Below are 19079 nucleotides of genomic sequence, written 5' to 3' on the forward strand. Positions count from 1 at the left end.
TACCTGTAGTAGAACTACTTCCAAAATTCTCTTAAACCCTGCTGCTGCTTTATCACCTGAGCGTATGCCATATTCTAAATGCTTGGTTATTTCAACAGTATTCACAGCATCTTCGCCAGGAATAGGTTCCATCTCAAGAAATCATTTTCTTTGCTCATATCCATAAGAAGCAACTTCTCATCCACTCAAGATAATGAGATTGCAGCAATTGTCACACTAGGCCTTTTTTTTTTTTTTTTTTTTTTTGAGACAGGGTCTCACTCTGTCACTCAGGCTGGAGTGCAATGGTGCGATCTCGGCTCACTGCAACCTCTACTTCCTGGGTTCAAGCGATTTTCCCACGACAGCCTCCCGAGTAGCTGGGACTATAGAGGCGTACCACACCTGGCTAATTTTTATATTTTTTGGTAGAGATGGGGTTTTACCATGTTGGTCAGGCTGGTCTCAAACTCCTCACCTCAAGTGATCTGCCCACCTTGACCTCCCAATGCTAGGATTACAGGCGTGAGCCACCGCACCTGGCCAGGCTTCACTTCTAATTCTAGTTCTTTTGTTATTTCCACCACATCTGCAGTTCCTTCCTCCGACCTGAAGTCACCTGCTGCCTTATTAGCCCCTAACAAGTTGCCTGTCCTTTAAAACTTTGAAGCCAGGCATTGACTTCTCTCTAGCTCTGAAAGTCCTAGATGGCATCCTCTTCCAAAAGAAGGCTGTTTCATCTACACTGAAATCTGTGTAGTGTAGCCACCTTCATCAGTGATCTTGGCTAGATCTCGATGATTTGCTGCAGCTTCTGCATGAGCACTTGCTTCTTCAGCTTGCACTTTTTTGGAGATAGCTTCTTTCCCACACTTCATTAACCAATGTCTGCTAGCTTCACAGTTTTCTGCTATAGCTTCCTTACCTCTCAGCCTTTATAAAAATGAAGACAATTAGGGCTTTGGTCTGGATAAGGCTTTGGCTTAAGGGAATATTGTGACTGGTTTGATCGTCTATCCAGAAAACTCAAACTTTCTCCATATCAGCAATAAGATTTTCACTTTCTTATGTGTTCACTGGAGTAGCACTTTTAATTTCAAGAACTTTTCCTTTTGCATTCACAACTTGGCTAAGCATTTGGTGCAAGAGGCCTAGCTTTTGGCCTGTGTCAGCTTTTGACATGGCTTCCTCACTAAGCTCTTTCATTTCTAGCTTTTCATTTAAAGCCAGAGACATGCCACTCTTCCTTTCACTTGAGCACTTCAGAGGCCATCAATAGTGTTATTAATTGGCCTAATTTCAATATTGTTGTCTCAGGGAATAGGGAGACCTGAGGAGAAAGAGAGATGGCAGTCAGCGAGAGGAGCTGTCAGAACACACACTTTTTTTTTTTTTTGAGACGGAGTCTTGCTCTGTCACCAGGCTGCAGTGCAGTGGCACAATCTCAGCTCACTGCAACCTCTGCCTCCTGGGTTCAAGTGATTCCCCTGCCTCAGCCTCCTGAGTAGCTGGGACTACAGGCACGTGCCACCACGCCCAGTTAATTTTTGTATTTTTAGTAGGGAGGGGTTTCACCATGTTGATTCATCCCTCAAGGGATCCGCCCACCTCGGCCTCCCAAAGTGCTGGGATTACAGGCATGAGCCACCGCACCCGGCCAGAACACACATTTATCAATTAAGTTCACCGTCTTATATGGGTGCAGTTTGTGGCACCCCAAAGCAATTATAAAAGTAACATCAAAGATCACTGATCACAGATCACCATAACAGATAAAGCAATGAAAACATTTGAAATACTGTGAGAATTAGCAAAACCTAACAGAGAGACACACGCTGCTGAGAAAAGGGCACAGATAGATTTGCTTGACACAGGGTTGCCACAAGCCTTCAATTTGTAAAAAATGCATTATCTGTGAAGCACAATAAAATGAGGTATGCCTGAATAAGGGAGGATATGTATAGATTATATGCAAATACTACACCATTTTATATAAGAAACTTGAGCATCTGCAGATTTTAGTATCTGCAGAGAGTCTTGGAGCCAATCCATCATGGATACTGAGGGACGAAGGTACTGCGTTCGTGGATGAGAAGACTCACTATTGTTAAGATATGGTTAAATTCTCTCCAATCTGATCTATAGGTTCAATACAACCCCAATCAAAATCTGAATAAGCTTTTTTTGTAGATATTGACAAGCTGATTCTAAAATTTATATGGAAAAGTGAAGGAACTAAAATAGTCAATTCTGAAAAGAAGAACAAAGTTGGAGGATTCACATTACTTGATTTCCAGACTTATTTGAAAGGTATAGTAATTAACAGTATGGTATGGGCAAAACGAAAGATACAGTTTAATGGAACAATAGAGACCCATACAAATAGTCAACTGTGTTTGGACAGAAGTACAAAGGCATTTCAACACAGAAAGGATCATCTTTTCAACAAATAGGGCTAGAAAAATTGGGTATCCAAACACACCAAAAAATAAACTTTAACATCCTCACGCTTTGTACAAAAATTAACTCAAAATGGATCATAGATCTAAATGTAAAATGTAAAACTATAAAACCTGTAGAAGAAAATATGGAGAAGTACTGCATGATCTTGTGTTTGGAAATGAATTTTCAGATAAAGCATCAAAAGCACAACCCATACAAGTAAAAGCTAAATTGGACTTTATCAAAATTAAAAACTTTTGCTCTGCAAAAGATACTCTTAAAATAATGAAGATAAATTACAGACTGAGAGACAATATTTACAAATCATGTTTTATGAGGAACTTGTATCCAGAATAAATCTTGTAATTCTCAAAATAAGAAAATCCAGTTTAAAAGATTTTGTACATCTCAGATGGTATAGTCTGAAAAATATATGAAAAGATGCTCCATGTTATTAAACATTAGAGTAATGCAAATTAATACCACAATGATATAATCACTACACACCTATTAGAGTGGCTTAAATTAAAAAGTTGACAACACCAAGTGCTGCTGAGGATGCAGAGCAACAGTCATTCCCTGCTGCTGGAAATGCAAAAAATAAAGCCCCTTTGGAAAATAGTGTTTTACAGAGTTAAACATACACATACCTTATGACCCAGTAATCACACTCCTAGGTATTTCACCAAATAAACTGAAAACAAAACCTGTATATGAATATTTATTCAAAGCAGCTTTATTCATAATCACCAAAACCTTGAAAAAACCAGATGCCTAAAACAGAGGAATGGATAAACTGATACATCTATGCAATGGGATACCACTCAGCAATAAGGAAAAATGAACTTCTGATTCACACAACATAGATGAGCTTTAAATGCACTTTCTTATGTGAAGAAGCCAGATCCAAAAGGCTACATATTATATGCTGCCATTTATAAGATTCTGGAATAGGTGAAACTAAAGAATAGAGAATAGATCAGTGGTTACCAATGGTTGGGATGAGGAAACGCGTTGACCATGAAGGGGTTACACAAGTAAACTTTGGGTGACAAAACTGTTCTCTATGGCACTGTGGTGACAGATCCATGAGTTCACACTTGTCAAAACCCAGACTGTGCACTACAAAGAGTGACCCTGAATGCACATTAAAATAAAATCAACTAGGATATTTAGGGGATTACAATATGGAATGCAGGTTGTGATGAGTCTAGTTGTATCATAAAATACATGACATAACCCTTTTCAAAGAGGTGGGTAAGAAAGGGACTGACCTAAGTAACTGGAAAATGGTGTTTTGACCAGACACTGTAAGGCTATGGGCAAAAAGAACTGTACACAGTTGCTAAATTTGCAGTTCTGAAACTATGTTTATATTAGGATTGAACAAATAAGTAAATATAGATAATGAGAACCAGGTCTATGTCAGAAAAAGCAGTTAAAAGCAAGAGGTGAATGTTAGAATGAATCCTGTGGTGCTGGATTGGTATCAGAGATACCAGTACAAAGTCACATTTATGTTCACCTGTCTAGACTGATAAAGGCAGAAACATCTATAGATACGTACCTACATGGGTTGGTAGACATACATAGATCCCCTAGCTCCATCCACTGACAGGGTTTGTAATTTGCATAGCGTCCAAGTATTCCCCCAAATATTAATTACTGTGGTAATTTTAACAGGTGCCCCTGAATTCTTTGATACTCCTCCCCACCACAGAGTTTACATTCCTTACCTGTACTGGGCTTAGTGACTTTTTTTTTTTTTTTTTTTTCTGAGATGGGAGTCTCGCTCTGTCGCCCTGGCTGGAGTGCAGTGGCACGATCTTGGCTCACTGCAAGCTCCACCTCCCGGGTTCACACGATTCTCCTGCCTCAGCCTCCTGAGTGGGACTACAGGTGCCCACCACCACATCCGGCTAATTTTTTGTAGTTTTAGTAGAGACGGGGTTTCATCGTGTTAGCCAGGATGGTCTCGATCTCCTGAACTCATGATCCGCCCGCCTCGGCCTTCCAAAGTGCTAGGATTACAGGCGTGAGCCACTGCGCCCAGCCTAGTCACTCACTTTTAACAGACTGAGGAAGGGGACAGGTAGCTTCACAGAGAAGAATGTGGCAAGTGCAGCCTTCACCCAATGATGGGGGTGGTCCATCCTGCTGGTGCCATGCGCCATCTAACACGATGCGATGGGAAGGCACCTGACCACTGGCATGTTCTTCCTTAAAACCCACAACCTCAGTCTAATGAGAAAACACCAGACAAACCCAAATTATGGGACATTCACAGAATACTTGGCCAGTACTCTTCAAAAGTGTCCAGGTCATGAAAGACAAGGAAAGACTGAAGATCTGTCAGAGATATGAGGAGACTAAGGGGACATGCAATGTGGTATCCTGGGTTGGCTCCTGGGGCAGAAAACAGAGTGGAAAACAGAGTGGAAAATGGGATACCTGAATGAAGCCTATAGACTAGTGAAGAGAACCACTATCAATGGTTAATTTCTTAGTTTTGATGAAGGTTACCATGGTTATTAAGATCACATTAGAGGCATGTGGGTAAAGGGTATATGAAAACTTTGTGTACTGTCTTCGCAACCCTTCTGCAAAAGTTATTTCTAAAGAAAACTACAGAAGAGAATATTTACAGGTAATGGACTCAAATTTAAATATTATTAAAAAGGACCCAGATATAATTGAAGTTCACTGCTGGGTAGTGATAAATAGTTACTCATAAATAATTAAGTAATAAATGCCAGAGAAAAAAATCAAAAGAACAGAAATAATCAACACTTATAGGTTCCATTCTGTTTCGATAATGATATACAGGAGTAATTCAACTCCTTTAGATCCATGTTCATAGTTGTCAGAACCACTATTTGATCTCCGTGTGCAAAGGTGATATGAAAAACTTCATACAAACTTTTTTTTTTTTGAGATGGAGTCTCATTCTCTCACTCAGGCTGGAGTGCACTAGTGCCATCTTGGCTCACTGCAGCCTCTGTCTCCCAGGTTCAAGCAATTCTCCTGCCTCAGCCTCCCAGGTAGCTGGGATTACAGGTGCACGTCACCACACCCAGCTAATTTTTGTATTTTTAATAGAGACAAGGTTTCACCATGTTGGCCAGGCTGGTCTCGAATTCCTGAGCTCAGGTGATCCACCCGCCTTGGCCTCCCAAAGTGTGGGGATTACAGGCGTGAGCCACCGCACCTGGCCATAAACTTACTGTGAATGATTATGGCCTAGTTCATGGCTTTAAAAATAAATTAAAGCCTATTGCCTGAGCATTCTGAGCCTCACAGGGACGCTGGCTCTGCATCCTGCCAAGCGTGCTTCCCGAGGGGAGTACCGAGACGGAAAGCGGCACAGAGGCTGATGACCCCTCTTCATTCGGAACCTTTGCCTCAACCTCCCTGGTCTCCTTATGACTTGAGGGTATGAGTGTTCACAGATGATCGCTGCTCTAACTCTGCATTATCATAGACTGTATTTCTGAGAGTAGGCATTTCTAGGAAATAAATTATCTCTTAAAAAATCCATTCTTTTATTTCCACAACTGCTTAAAGTATTTTATTAATGGAAGAATACAATTTAACAAAAAGTGTTTATTAAAGGGGAAAATATATAGTAATATGTTTAAGGCACATGGCAAACTTTTGGCATTAAATTGCAAGAAAAAAGAAATGCAAATTATCACAGTAAATTTCAGAATCTGTTTCTTTAGTCCAAATAGTTTTTAAAAAAAAAGTTTGAACAGCACCAGCGCTTCACTAAGGAAGACACATCATGGCTTGCCGTCTCCGTGCGAGAGCAGCTGCTGCCTGGTGTACTCCCAGATCAGCAGGGCGCCACTCACATGGACGTTCAGGGAGCGGATAATGCCCTGTTGAGGAATTTCCACACAAACGTCCAACTGCTGGATCAGATTTGCTGGAATTCCCTCACGTTCATTTCTGAGGAAGAAAATGGAAGAAGGGTTAGTTTTCCTGTAACAAACAATTTTTCTCTTTGATATTCTATTTTTTATTTACGTATTTATTTTTCTCTTTGATATTCTGAATGTTACTAAAAGAGACATTAACAAATGAAGTTAAGTCTGTAGCACTGGGAAATAAGTAAGAGTGTAAGAAAAAGACTGATGGGTCAGTTCACCTGATGATGCCAGAGAGATGAAATAAAAGGAAAGCCCGGGGGGCTTCTTAAAAATGTTACAAATCAAAGAAAAGTGCAGATATGAGCAGGAGTCAGGGTAAACTGTAAAAGAGAAAGGTAACATCTTCCTAGCCAGGCACGGTGGCTCATGCCTATAATCCCACCACGGAGGCCAAGGCGGGAGGATCACTTGAGGTCAGGAGTTCGAGACCAGCCTGGCCAACATGGTGAAACCCCGGGTCTGGTGTAGCATGCCTGTAATCCCAGCTACTTTGGAGGCTGAGGCCCGAGAACTGCTTGAGCCCATGAGGCAGAGGTTGCAGTGAGCCAAGATTGTGCCACTGCACTCCAACCTGGGCTACAGAGTGAGACTGTCTCAAAAAAAAAAAAAACCTGAAAACCTAACATCTTCCAGTAGTTTGGGGCTCAGAGAATATACTATGGACAAGAGAAGATTCTTACCCCAACAAGAGTAGAGATTTCTCAGGAAAGCAATATTGGGTTAGGTCTAAACTTTTGGCAGTTTGTTCCACTCCAATGATGGTATAACCTTCTGTTTTCTTCTGCTGCAGATAATCAATTAGCTGAGGTGGTTTTACCTGAATATTAGTTTAAAAAAAACAGAATATTCATTCAGTTATAGCCCTGCTTGGAGTAAATTAGAGTTAAAAAACATATTAACCTAAACTTAAGTCTTTTTAAAAGAAAAAGAACAGAATCATACATTATAAAAAAGAACTCTCCCAACATTATATATATATATATATATATATTTTTTTTTTTTTTTTGAGGTGGAGTCTCGCTCTGTCCCCCAGGCTGGAGTGCAGCGGCCTAGTCTCAGCTCACTGCAACCTCCGCCTCCCGGGTTCACGCCATTCTCCTGCCTCAGCCTCTCGAGTAGCTGGGACTACAGGCGCCCGCCACCACGCCTGGCTAATTTTTTTTTTTTTTTTTTTTTTTTTTTAGTAGAGACGGGGTTTCACCATGTTAACCAGGATGGTCTCTATCTCCTGAGCTTGTGATCCGCCTGCCTTGGCCCCCAAAGTGCTGGGATTACAGGCGTGAGCCACCGCGCCCGGCCAACATGATATAAATTTCTAAGAATTATTCCTAAATCAAGAGTGGGCTGTAACAGGGTATGTTTTACTGAACAGAATTCTACATTATTGATGATTTCTAAAAATGTGACCTATAAAAAAATAAGTAGAAAAACAGAAGTGAACTGTATTTTAATTTAAATATTGTTCTTAAACAATTAAAGGCTGCACTGCTATAAATATGCAAAAGAACTAATACACAAAGAGCACTACAAAATATTTTTACAAATACAAACTTTTAAAAAAAACTTTTAGGTTCACGGGTACATGTGTGGGCTTGTAATAAGAACTTGAATAATAAATTCCTTTCCACCCACCTCCACTAGAGGAAGCCACTGTTCCGCGGAGACGCTGAGGTGCTGGAACTGTTTGTCGCTGATACACTGAAGGCTGCCAACAACGAGTGCCGAAGCCCCAAATACCTCACAGGTCCTGCACAGTCCTGCACAGAACACCTGGAATCATTCCGATTGTTCCCAACACAATGCTAAGCTCATCATGTACCTTACAGTCCTTTGAAGCTCCCGTGGCAGTGGATTCATTAAAAAATGTTTAAGACCAAAAGATTTTAGGCAAGCTCCTGGAAAACTACCACTTTACCTCCTAAATTGGTTGGTTTGTCGATGAGCGAGGCCACGACGATGAGTCTACTAATTGACTTTCCAAGTCTGGCAGCACGATCCTGAAACAGGAGCTCCAGGTCTAAGTCGGGAACACGATTGTTCCACGGGATAATCTTCTTCTGAACGTCGGTCCACTCTGCTTGGTTATCTGCTTCGACCAAATTAGTACCTGGGAAGGAAAAAGAAAACAATCCCACATATAAATAAATCTGAATCTCTATATATTTATTTATACATGTATATGTATTTTTAAGAATTTGAAATACTTTAGAATGAGATTTATTTAACTAAAAAACTTTCAGACACAATTCTCATTTTTAGTAGCAATTTTAAGTTTTCAAACTCAGCTCTACTAACCGATATACTGTGATACTTCATGAAAACATGAGATACACATTTTTTCACATTTTAGCATATCTGAAATTGAGACACATCTTAGAATCAGAGTATCATAGTTTGGTAACTTTCTTTTCCTTGGAGGTACATAAAATAATGATGTATCTTACAAACAATAGCATATTAGATTAGGATTTTCTGTGGAAAGACTGTATTTCTGAAAACAATATAATAAAATATCTACGATAATTTTATAAGTGCTTGGGGTAACTTTTCTAAAATGAAGGATGTTGTATAAAGTAGTTATCTCTTGACAGAAGTGATGAGGACACAGAACGTTACTAGCCTATCTGACTGCAGTGTTTTCATCTCCGTAGTACAGGACTGAGACTCCACCTCTCAGGCTCTTCCTCAACTCTGTCCTACTCCAAACTGCTTTCTGAGCAATCAAGGCGCACTTAGTTCACTTAGGATAGGAGAGACATGCAAATAACTGTAACACAGTACAACAGCAAAGGTAATGCTCACACAGAAAGGAGTTACTAATGTCTAGGGGAGGGAGAGGCAAAGGGTAAGACCCCGGAAGGCTCACGGGAAGGAAGGTAAAAGTTTGCAAAGCAGACAGTAGATACAGCACGTGCACATACATGGGATGTGCAAGCAACATGGTTCGAGCAGCAGCAAGTACCTTGGTTTAGTGCACAGCCTGCAATGGAGTGGAGGGAGATGGCTCAGACCAAAGGGCTTTGCATATAATGATAAAGAATTTATTCTACTGGCCGGGCACAGTGGCTCACGCCTGTAATCCCACCACTTTGGGAGGCCATGGTGGGAGGATCATCTGAGGTCAGGAGTTTGAGACCAGCCTGGCCAACATGGCAAAACCCTGTCTCTACTAAAAATACAAAAAAGTTGGCCAGGCGTGGGGCTGGCGCCTGTAGTCCCAGCTACTCGGGAGGCTGAGGCAGGAGAGTGGCGTGAACCCAGGAGGCAGAGCTTGTGGTGAGCGGGTGTGCCACCGCACTCCAGCCTGGGCAACAGAGTGAGACTCCATCTCAAAAAACAAAACAAAACAAAACAAAAATACAAACATTAGCCAGGCGTGGTGGTGGAAGCTTGTAATCCCAGCTACACGGGAGGCTGAGGCACGAGAATCGCTTGAACCCAGGAGGCAGAGGTTGCAGTGAGCTGAGATCGTGCCACTGCACTCCAGCCTGCAGCCTGAGAGACAGAGTGAGACTCCGTCTCAAAGAAAAAAAAAATTATTCCACAGATAAAAGCCATTAAAAATGTTAAGGAGAGTAACAGTACTGCTATGCGTTTTACAAAAATCTCTTTTAATAGTTATGTGGAGGCTAGAAAACCAAAGGGGCTTTTGTACTAGTCCAGGTAAAGACAATGCCAGTCTAAATTAAGACAAAGCAAGAGGGGCTAAAGAAGAGGAGGAGGAGGCAGCTTTGGGAAGTGAAATCGCCAAGACTGGGTAACAGATGGATGTGGCAAGAGCAAAAACAGGACAAGAACGACTTCCATGATGACTGAGTGACACCATTAATAGGGCATACAGAGCAGTCAGTTTTGGGTAGAAAGGCAAACTGAATTTGGATATGGTGATATTTCAAGAGCTTAAGGAATATCCCAGTGCTAAGGTCCAGTCTGTTCAGGACAGAGGCTGGGCAGCAGATAAGGACTTGAAGGTTATAGTTGCACAAGCGGTGGGTTCAAGCTGGGGACATTAATAAATGTGTTCTGGGAGAGCATGAAGAGTGAGAAGAAGACCAGGCCAGTGAAAACCTTCAGTGGCAGGAGGAGAGGTTGGTCAGAGGGTACAAAGTTAGTCAAGAATAAGCTCTTGTGTTCTAGTGTACAGTAAGATGACTATAGGTGACAATAATGTATTGTATCCTTCCAAATAGCTAGAAGAGAGGATTTTCCATGTTCTCACCACAAACGTGAGAGGTGACGGGTATGCTAATTACCCTGATTTGACCATTACACAATGTGTTTATGTATCAAACCATCACTGTACCCCATAGATATGTACAATTATTATTTGTCAATTAAAAATGAAGTAAAACTTTTATAAAAAAGAAAACAAAATTGGGGGGATGCTAACATTTAAGCCTCAGCATGGAAAGCCCACAACAACATGCCCCTCTTTACCAAAAACAGGCGGAACAAACAGACCTCGCTAGCCATTCTGCCCTTCCAGTAATGCTGTATTTCCCTGCTGCACTTTACGCAGAACTCGACAGTTGTCTATAATGACACCCCTCTTCCCTCTCCTCCGCGGCTCTACCCAGCCACACTGGGAAGTGCCTCCTGTCACTGTCTTTTGCTCCAGAATCTTCACAGTTGCTCTTCCTTTTCCAGTAAAGCTCTCCCCAGGACGGACCTTGCCTTGCCTTGCCTTGCCTTGCCTTGCCCGTACTTCCTTGGGGTCTCTGCTCAATGTCAACTCCTTAGAAAGGTCTTTCCCACCCTCTGTCCCTCTCTTTACCCCGCTTTGTTTTTTCACGGTTCTTCCACTACCAGACACTATGTTAGGTGCGTGTCCCCTGTTGTCTCCTCTGTAAGAATGTGGGCTCTGTGAGGCAGGGACTCGGTCCCACATCTAGCATGTAGGAGACAATCAATCAATCTCTGTTGAATGAATCAATTTAAGACAGTACGTCTTAAAACACATTAATGAACCATCCAGAGGCCTGAAAAAATTTGCATTTTCCCAGAACTCTCCCCCAGAGATACTGAATTAATCTAAGGGTGGTTTCAGACCCATAATTGGCCTTTAAAAAAAAAAAAAGGAAAAAAAAAATCTAAGGATGGGACATGGAATCTGAATTTTCAACAAGTCACATGTGAGTCCTAAAGACATGAAAAGTCTGAAGCAGCACCAGTGTCAGGGGAATGTGGGGGACTCAGAGCAAGAAGGGTCAGAGTGAGGAGAAAAGGCAGGATGGCGGGAGACCAGCAAACACGTGGCACAGAAAGGGCAGGTGCGATCCGAGGGCAGCGTCCATCTGTCCACTCGGACTGTGTAAAGGAAACTGAAAGAAAAGGGAGGAGGAGGAGGAGGAGGGGGAGGAGGACGGGAAGGGGGAGGAGGCGGAGGAGGAGGAGGGTCCCAGAGGAAGCTGATGGAAAGGAGTCTGTGTACAGGGAAGGGTGAGACAGAGGAGAAGGGATAATATGAAGCAGCACCCAACCAACCAAGAGGGAACTAGAATCAAGAGCTTTGCTTTATTCCTAAGAAGGACAAAAAAAGAGATTTCATCATTTGGTCCTTTTGGAAATGTTTATTTTTACAGAAATATACAGTAGAAAAGCAATGAGTGTTAATGAACAATACTACTTAAAAGGGAGGCCACTGGCCATCAGCTTTATATAAAGCAGATCAGGCTTTCTTTGGCTTTTTTTTTTTTTTTTTTTTTAATAGCAAAGCTAACTTTCACTAAAAGTGTTAGTCAAAGTTATACCACACTTTTACACTGTCTTTTCCCTAAGTGGAAAGGCAGAGTTCACCATGTCAATAAAAGTGATATTATTAACTACCTGTCCTTAGTAACTTAAAATAATCTAACCAGATCAACAAGGGGAAAAAAATAAAATGAAAATTATTTTTTACCTATGTCCTGCTGAGACCAGTCACCTGGTTTTAGTTTACTAAGTTGAGTTTGAGAAAGGTACCACTGAAATCCCGCATCTAAAGGAACATCAGTGAATCTGGTAAATTTATCAATGGTGATCCACTCATCTTCAATAAGGCCTGAAAGGCGTGGAAGGATGTAAAATATGGTCTGAAAAGAGAATTATAAAATCTAAATTTCTTCCCTTAAAAATAACAAAGAAATACATAACATATTTAAAATACAACTTAATTATTAATGATATATTCTCCAAACGATTACATCTGATCAAACTATATACTTTCATTTATATCTTATAGCAACTGCCTATATATATTTCTCATCTTCTCTGAGAAATTAGGGGATTAATTTAGCGAATCCCTGAGAGGAGAAAGAACTTGTACTCCGGTACTTCTAACTGTGTGTAATAAAACAGTATGCGCCTAATAAAAACAGTGTTTCAGAAGTATTCAGTTCTAATGATGGACAGTATTTGGATAAGTGCAATTTACTGATAACTAAATACCTCCAAAGGCAATCAAGTTCAAGCTCTTTTCATGACAAGTCTTTTACTCCCGTACCCATTAGATAAATTCACAATCTGAAATCTGGTTTGACTAATATAATTAGTTGTGTGACATTAGGCAAGTGATTCAGCCTTTCTTGGCTTCAACTTCCTCATTTGTAAGATGAGGATAAAATCAGATTACAACAGCATATTAAAGTGTCCGTGGAAACGGCATAGCCTGACAGCACTGTAAACAGTCATTGCATAAGCAATCCTCCTTTGCTTTCCTTACCTACTAAAAGAACTGAACCAGAAAAATAACCAACAGTGAAAAAAGTACACAGGAAGCAGAGGTCCAAGTAACAGGCAACTTAAAAATGAAACAATACTCTTAGCAGCAATGCACACGTCTTCATGAAAGGCTTTAGAATGAATATGGTTTTCTTCATGCTAGCCGTATCTGTGCAAACTTCAGCTGGCACAATGATCACGATGACATGTTGATTAAGGGGGCACTAAGTACAGCTTCAAATACATGAAGAGATACAGTTCTTGTGAACAATTAAGCCCATTATTTTATTTACACATATGGTTTTAATTCATTTCATGACTGGAGAATACATCATAAAACATATGAGAGTGAGGTGGTCAAAGGTAAGGATGAGGGAGGGCAGGAGGGAGGCAAAGGACTTACTCCTGTTGGAGGACTGAATAGAAAAAGGTTGACTTAACACTAGAGAGTGACTAGAGGAGTCCTGCAGAAAGATGCCGGACAAAGCATTCTGGGTGCTAAAGAACACAGAGCAGAGCATATTAAAATCTTTGAAAAATCCTAAATGATATTTGCAGTGAAGCAGCAGAAAATACACATTAGTGTTCTAGGATGCATATCTCACAATATATAGATCTATACTTTTTTAAAGATCAGTTTATCAGTAATCTTAGTAGTCTACCAAAAAAATTGCTTATGCACAGTAGCTTAAGTTACCAATAACTTATACGTTCTTCAGAGGAAAAGCCTTAGGTCAATGATTTAAATTCAAGGGCAGCACATCATAATTACAGATGAAAAAGGGAGAAGGCAATGTCTAATGATTTACATATTGAATTAATTTACATGTTAATCATAATAAGCATGTTTATGGTTCTTACAATTATATAAGCACATTTTGTTACAGTCAATGAGGGGATGTATCATTTGCTATACAATTTTCATTACCCAGAACCTAAAAACTGCCATTAACAAGAGTATATCTTTTTGTTCTTTCATTAACAATGGGCTTCAGTACAATGAAATCTCACCTGCACAAATGTTCTCACTCATTTCCTTTTAATGTCAGAACAGATTTCTGTTTAGTTAAATATTCCCTTCCATGTTTACAAGCCAGACACTGCCTGAGAAATAGAAAGTGAAAATGACTAGCCAATTTTCACTGCTTAAGAGTGAAATGAAAGCAAGTCATCTGCATAAAGTGACAAAGTTAAACTTAGAGCTTTAAAATGTTAAGGTGATGTTTGTAAGCAAGAAAAAAACTTTACCCTAATCATAACCCTTCAACAAAAGCAGAAAGGATTCAGGATTAAACATACAGTAGAGAATTTACAAATGATATTCTCTACTCACCTCTAGACAATAATCCTTGAGTGGGTGAAATGTTGCAAAAAAGAAATGCTCTTGAATGCGCTGCCAATTCTTCTTGGCATTCCTAAGGATTAAAAATATGGTATGAGCCACAGACAAATCAAACAACTCTGGTGAGGGGAGAATCAATCAGATATCTTCAAAAGAGGCTGCAGAGTTGAGAAGGAACAGAACATTTTATGAACTTTATCCTAAGATTGATACACACCTCTCCAAGATCAATACATACTTTAAAAACTGACACTTACTAAATTTCACATTTTGAAGTGGAACCTTAAACCTGTGTCTGGCAGAAAACTCTTTTTTCCAGGAGAGAAAACCATTACATAAAAGTCACTTTTTCTACTCCAAAGACTCATACCACACAGCCACGCTGTACCCACTTTCACACACCAAATTTACTATGAGCAGGGTTTAAATTTTTAAAACATCTGTTGTCAAGTTTATGTTTTAAAAGGCAAAAAAGGTAGGGATAAAAGTTACACAATATGACAGGCAGGTTTCAGATGAAATTCATGATCATCAACCCATAAACTAAGCAGCAATTTCAAGACATTTTTCTCGCAAGATCACGCTCCTGCTCCGGCCAATGTATCTTCTTCACTCGCTGGAGTTCCTATGCCTTCCCCAACCCTCTCACTATCGGCAGATGGCCATGCCTCATACATCACAGGAGACAGGAGCGAGAGATCCCTCTTCCTGCCACCTCCTTACCCACCTGTCCTCTTTTCTCCTTCACTTTCAAGAGTCTCTTTTCAAAGGGCAATCCCCTGCCCCACAACAGACCCCATTCCCCTGGGTTTTGCCGTATCTCCCCCAACTTCTGCATCTCCCCTGTTCTCTATTCTAGCCTTTCCTTCAGCCTTTTCAAAAGGGCTTTTATATCTAGTCTTAAAAAACAAAACCAAACCTTATCAAAGTGTCCATCAGTAGTGGACTCAAGCGATAACCTAAGGCACAGCCATACGATGGAATATTAGGTAGCTGTTAAAAGAAAAGCCAGTTTACTGGGGTTTCACCTTTGATGGGAGAAGGGAGGAAGGAGACTGTCTCGTTTTTATTTGATGGCTTTCTGCAATGTTCAACTTCCTAACTATGAATATCACTTAAAAACAACTAATGTTACCAAAAATGAAACAGAAGCCCTCTTTTGACAGCACCTCCACCACTAGCTGTGGAACTTTCTAATATAAGAATTTTCTAAATAAGTTGACTGTGTCTCACCATCCTCATTACCCATTTTTTGAAAAATTAAAAGACATGAAATATTTTAAATATTCCAAATATTCAGGTCAATAAAATTACAGACACCAATAAACCTACCACTCTGATGTAATATATGTTAATGTATCCTCCTATCCACATTTGGACTGGGTTTTTTTGTACTTGTTTTTTTTTTGAGACAGGATCTCACTCAGTTGCCAGGCTAGAGTGCAGTAGTGCAATCTCAGCTTACTGCAGCCTCAACTTCTTGGGCTCAGGTGATTCTCTCAGCTCAGCCTCCCGAGTTGCTGGGACTACAAAAGTGCATGCCACCATACCCGGCTTTTTTTTTTTTTTTTTTTTTTTTTTTTTGTATTTTTATAGAGAACAGAGTTTTCCCATGTTGCCCAGACTGATCTTGAACTCCTGGGCTCAAGCAATCCACTCATCTTAGCCTCAAAGTGCTGGGATTACAGGTGAGAGCCACTGCACCTGGCCCCATCTTGGACCTATTTTAATGTGGTTTCAATCCCCTAACTATGCTATCGTATGGCTCTTGATAATCCAGCAAATACTTTAGGCTCTTATTTACCTTACCTCAAAGCCTGTCCATTTCTCTAGCCCTCGACTTATCTCATACTAATCTAAACCACAATTTTCCTCCCACTTTCTCTTGCTCACCTCTGATCTGCTCTTCACACTTTAAATAATGCAAAAGAAAACCGGATGATGTCATTCTCAAGTTTAACTTTTTGCTGGCTTCCCAATTCACTCAACATCAACCCAAGCCTGAGAAATATTAATGTTCAAATCTACACATGTAAACTCAGCCATGTATTCACTAAATAATAGGAAATACACCATACACCAAGGAGAAATAAGACATTTAAGGTTCCTTGAAAAGATCCAAGATTTCTAGTTTTCAGATGACAGTTGGGATTTTAGGGGTCCCTGGCAATGCTACAGTGAATGACTTAATTTTGATGACCAGTCTTTGCTGGGCCAGGCACGGGGAGGTCCTTCTCCAGTACACAGAACTGTGCACACTGTACCAGGAGTCCATTCCCACCTCTGTCCCTCCTCTGGACCCCATCTCCCCACAGCTAACTCTCTTTTTCTCCTGCTATTCCCTTTCCCATTTTATCTCAAGCTATTCACTTTTCTCTCTTCTTCATTTTAGTATTTATTTATACTTATCAAGTATCTTTCTCCCAAGCCCCTAAAACCTGTTTCCAACACTTAACCATTTGTGTATATAAATTAGTGGGTGCTTTTTCAGCTTTTAAGATGAAAAATCTTTTATGTTGGTTGATATTGCCTGTGTCTCTAAAATTAAAAAAAAAAAAATCCAGAATTCTGGATGGCAGTAATCTATGATAATAATAAAAAGGCAAAACAGCGCCACCTCAGAGACAAGGAAACAAGCGCAGAGACCCACAGGTGCTTATGACACTGCAGCCTGCTTCTGCGCCGTGACGGGTGCGGGGAAAGAGGCAGACGTGGGAACTACCGTGAGGGCTTCACAGACACTGGGTCCTGCACTGCTCCCTCACCCCATCCACGTCACTTGCTTGATACTGAGCTTCCATGTATGATTTTGTTTGCGGAATAGCAGAGTTCTCTTAGAAAAGAAAAAAGGCTTTAGCTATAACTAGTATAGCTGAGAGGTTAAGAGCATGTCTTTAAAGTCAGGTCATGCCACTTCTAAGCAGCTCTCAAACAACAGAGGATAGCATTTAGCTATACTGAAGACAAACATGTAAAAGATTATTTATACAATAAAGGATTGAGGATAAAAGGGCAGTAAGAGGTCAAGGTGGAGCTGACAATGAACTGTAATCGACCACACCCCATAGTGAGCTGTTGACGCCTGGCCCAGTCTGAGCCCTCGATGCTCCAGCATGAGGATGTGGAAGGAGAAGCTGACGCGGCATGGGCACCACCCCCTCCCTGTGGGTCCTGCTGGAGGAGAGTGAGGGCGACGAGGACCACGAGGGCTCCTTACCCTGCCCCGTGCATGCTTTCCACTTGATGGAGGCTGGATTCAATCACAGGAGTCAGGGCATCAAATTCTTCTACACTTAACACTTTACACACAGTCCAGAGTTTCTTAAGAGCGACTAAAGCATACAGTCGAACACTAAAATTGTGATTGAAGCACCACTGCAGCACAACAATAAGGGCTTGCTTCAGAATTAGTTTCTGAAAAGAAAGGCAAAAAATTCCTCAAAACACAGACACGGACCATTTTACTCTCACTTGTATGACACACAAAAAAGTATACGAATGATACAACTGCTCCTAGTAAAACTTCTTGCACTGGCTTTGCTACCAGGGCCTCTCATTCTTCCCTCCTGGACAAATTCGGTGCACTGGCATTTGCAATTTACTCAAGGAAAAACCCATTCTCCCAGCTCTGGATTTCATTAATGCTGCAGTACATTTCCCCCCCCATACTCTAGTACCTGAGTTAACTTGAAAATCAAGTATGCTTTATGCTAACCATTATACAACCACAGTGTTTTTCAAATGGAGCCTGCATCACTTATCTTAATTTGTGCTGAAAAAGTCAGAATAGTCTTCAAGAGTCCCACTTCTGATGGCTTGAAAATGCTCCTAGAGCAAGATGCCACACAAAGTGCTGTCCTCCTCCTCGCCACTGATTTCTGAGCTACTCTGTCTTCCCTAATGGTGATCCTGGACCCACATAGTACTGAGTAGTGGCAGGAAAATTAAGAAGTGAGGGGGAGGCCGGGTGCGGTGGCTCACACCTGTAATCCCAGCACTTTGGGAGGCCGAGGCAGGCGGATCACGAGGTCAGGAGATCGAGACCATCCTGGCTAACTAAAATACAAAATACTCTACTAAAAATACAAAAAATAGCCGGGCATGGTGGCGGGCACCTGTAGTCCCAGCTACTCCGGAGGCTGAGGCAGGAGAATGGCTTGAACCCGGGAGGCAGAGCTTGTAGTGAGCTGAGATCGCGCCACTGCACTCCAGCCTGGGCAACAGAGAGAGACTCCGTCTCAAAAAAAAAAAAAAAAAAAAAAAAAAAGTGAGGGGGAAAATAATAAAACTGTTTAAATTTCCCTGTAGTCTTTTCCTGTGAACTTTAGTCTTCACACATATACTAACGAAGGAACCAGAAGGACCCAAACGTTTAATGAAATAGCAGAAGCTATTTTGATGCTCCTACCAAATGCACTTCTCCCCTAAGGCTCATGTGCTCACCAGCTGCACCTGGCAGCCCAGTTTCTACTGACCAATGAAAAACAACCATATTCACAGAATAGTTTACCAAAGGCATCAGCACGGCTGATAACACACTTCAGTTACCTAAAGTTTCTCTGAGAAGGATAAAAACAGATACAAATAATCCTCTTTCTCTCATTCCTTTACTCAACACGTCATCAACATTTATCAAAGGTCAGTGATTGTACTGCCAACATTACAAAGTATGATGTTATGATATA

The 19079-nt window shown here is 41.0% G+C and overlaps 1 protein-coding gene across 5 annotated transcripts in view; it reads right to left on the bottom strand.

Annotated features, from left to right (window-relative positions):
- Positions 1-1033: 1033 nt before the first annotated feature.
- TARBP1 (tRNA guanosine 2 -O-methyltransferase TARBP1) overlaps positions 1034-19079 on the bottom strand; it is an 84481-nt gene continuing 66435 nt past the window's right edge. For 2 of the 5 annotated variants that reach the window (XM_007989824.3, XM_007989826.3), the window contains exons 24-30: positions 17612-17808; positions 14386-14467; positions 12253-12424; positions 8269-8460; positions 7986-8110; positions 7034-7170; positions 5975-6372 (exon numbers count right to left, since the gene is read on the bottom strand). In XM_007989824.3, the coding sequence (XP_007988015.3) occupies positions 6204-6372; positions 7034-7170; positions 7986-8110; positions 8269-8460; positions 12253-12424; positions 14386-14467; positions 17612-17808 (1074 nt within the window). In that variant the 3' untranslated portion in view covers positions 5975-6203. Of the gene's footprint in view, positions 1310-5974; positions 6373-7033; positions 7171-7985; positions 8111-8268; positions 8461-12252; positions 12425-14030; positions 14157-14385; positions 14468-17611; positions 17809-19079 lie in introns of those variants that run through there. The other 3 variants (XM_007989828.3, XR_012091309.1, XM_037986034.2) reach the window with 3 other exon arrangements.

This window comes from Chlorocebus sabaeus, chromosome 25, assembly GCF_047675955.1.
Source record: "Chlorocebus sabaeus isolate Y175 chromosome 25, mChlSab1.0.hap1, whole genome shotgun sequence".
Taxonomy (NCBI): Eukaryota; Metazoa; Chordata; class Mammalia; order Primates; family Cercopithecidae; genus Chlorocebus; species Chlorocebus sabaeus.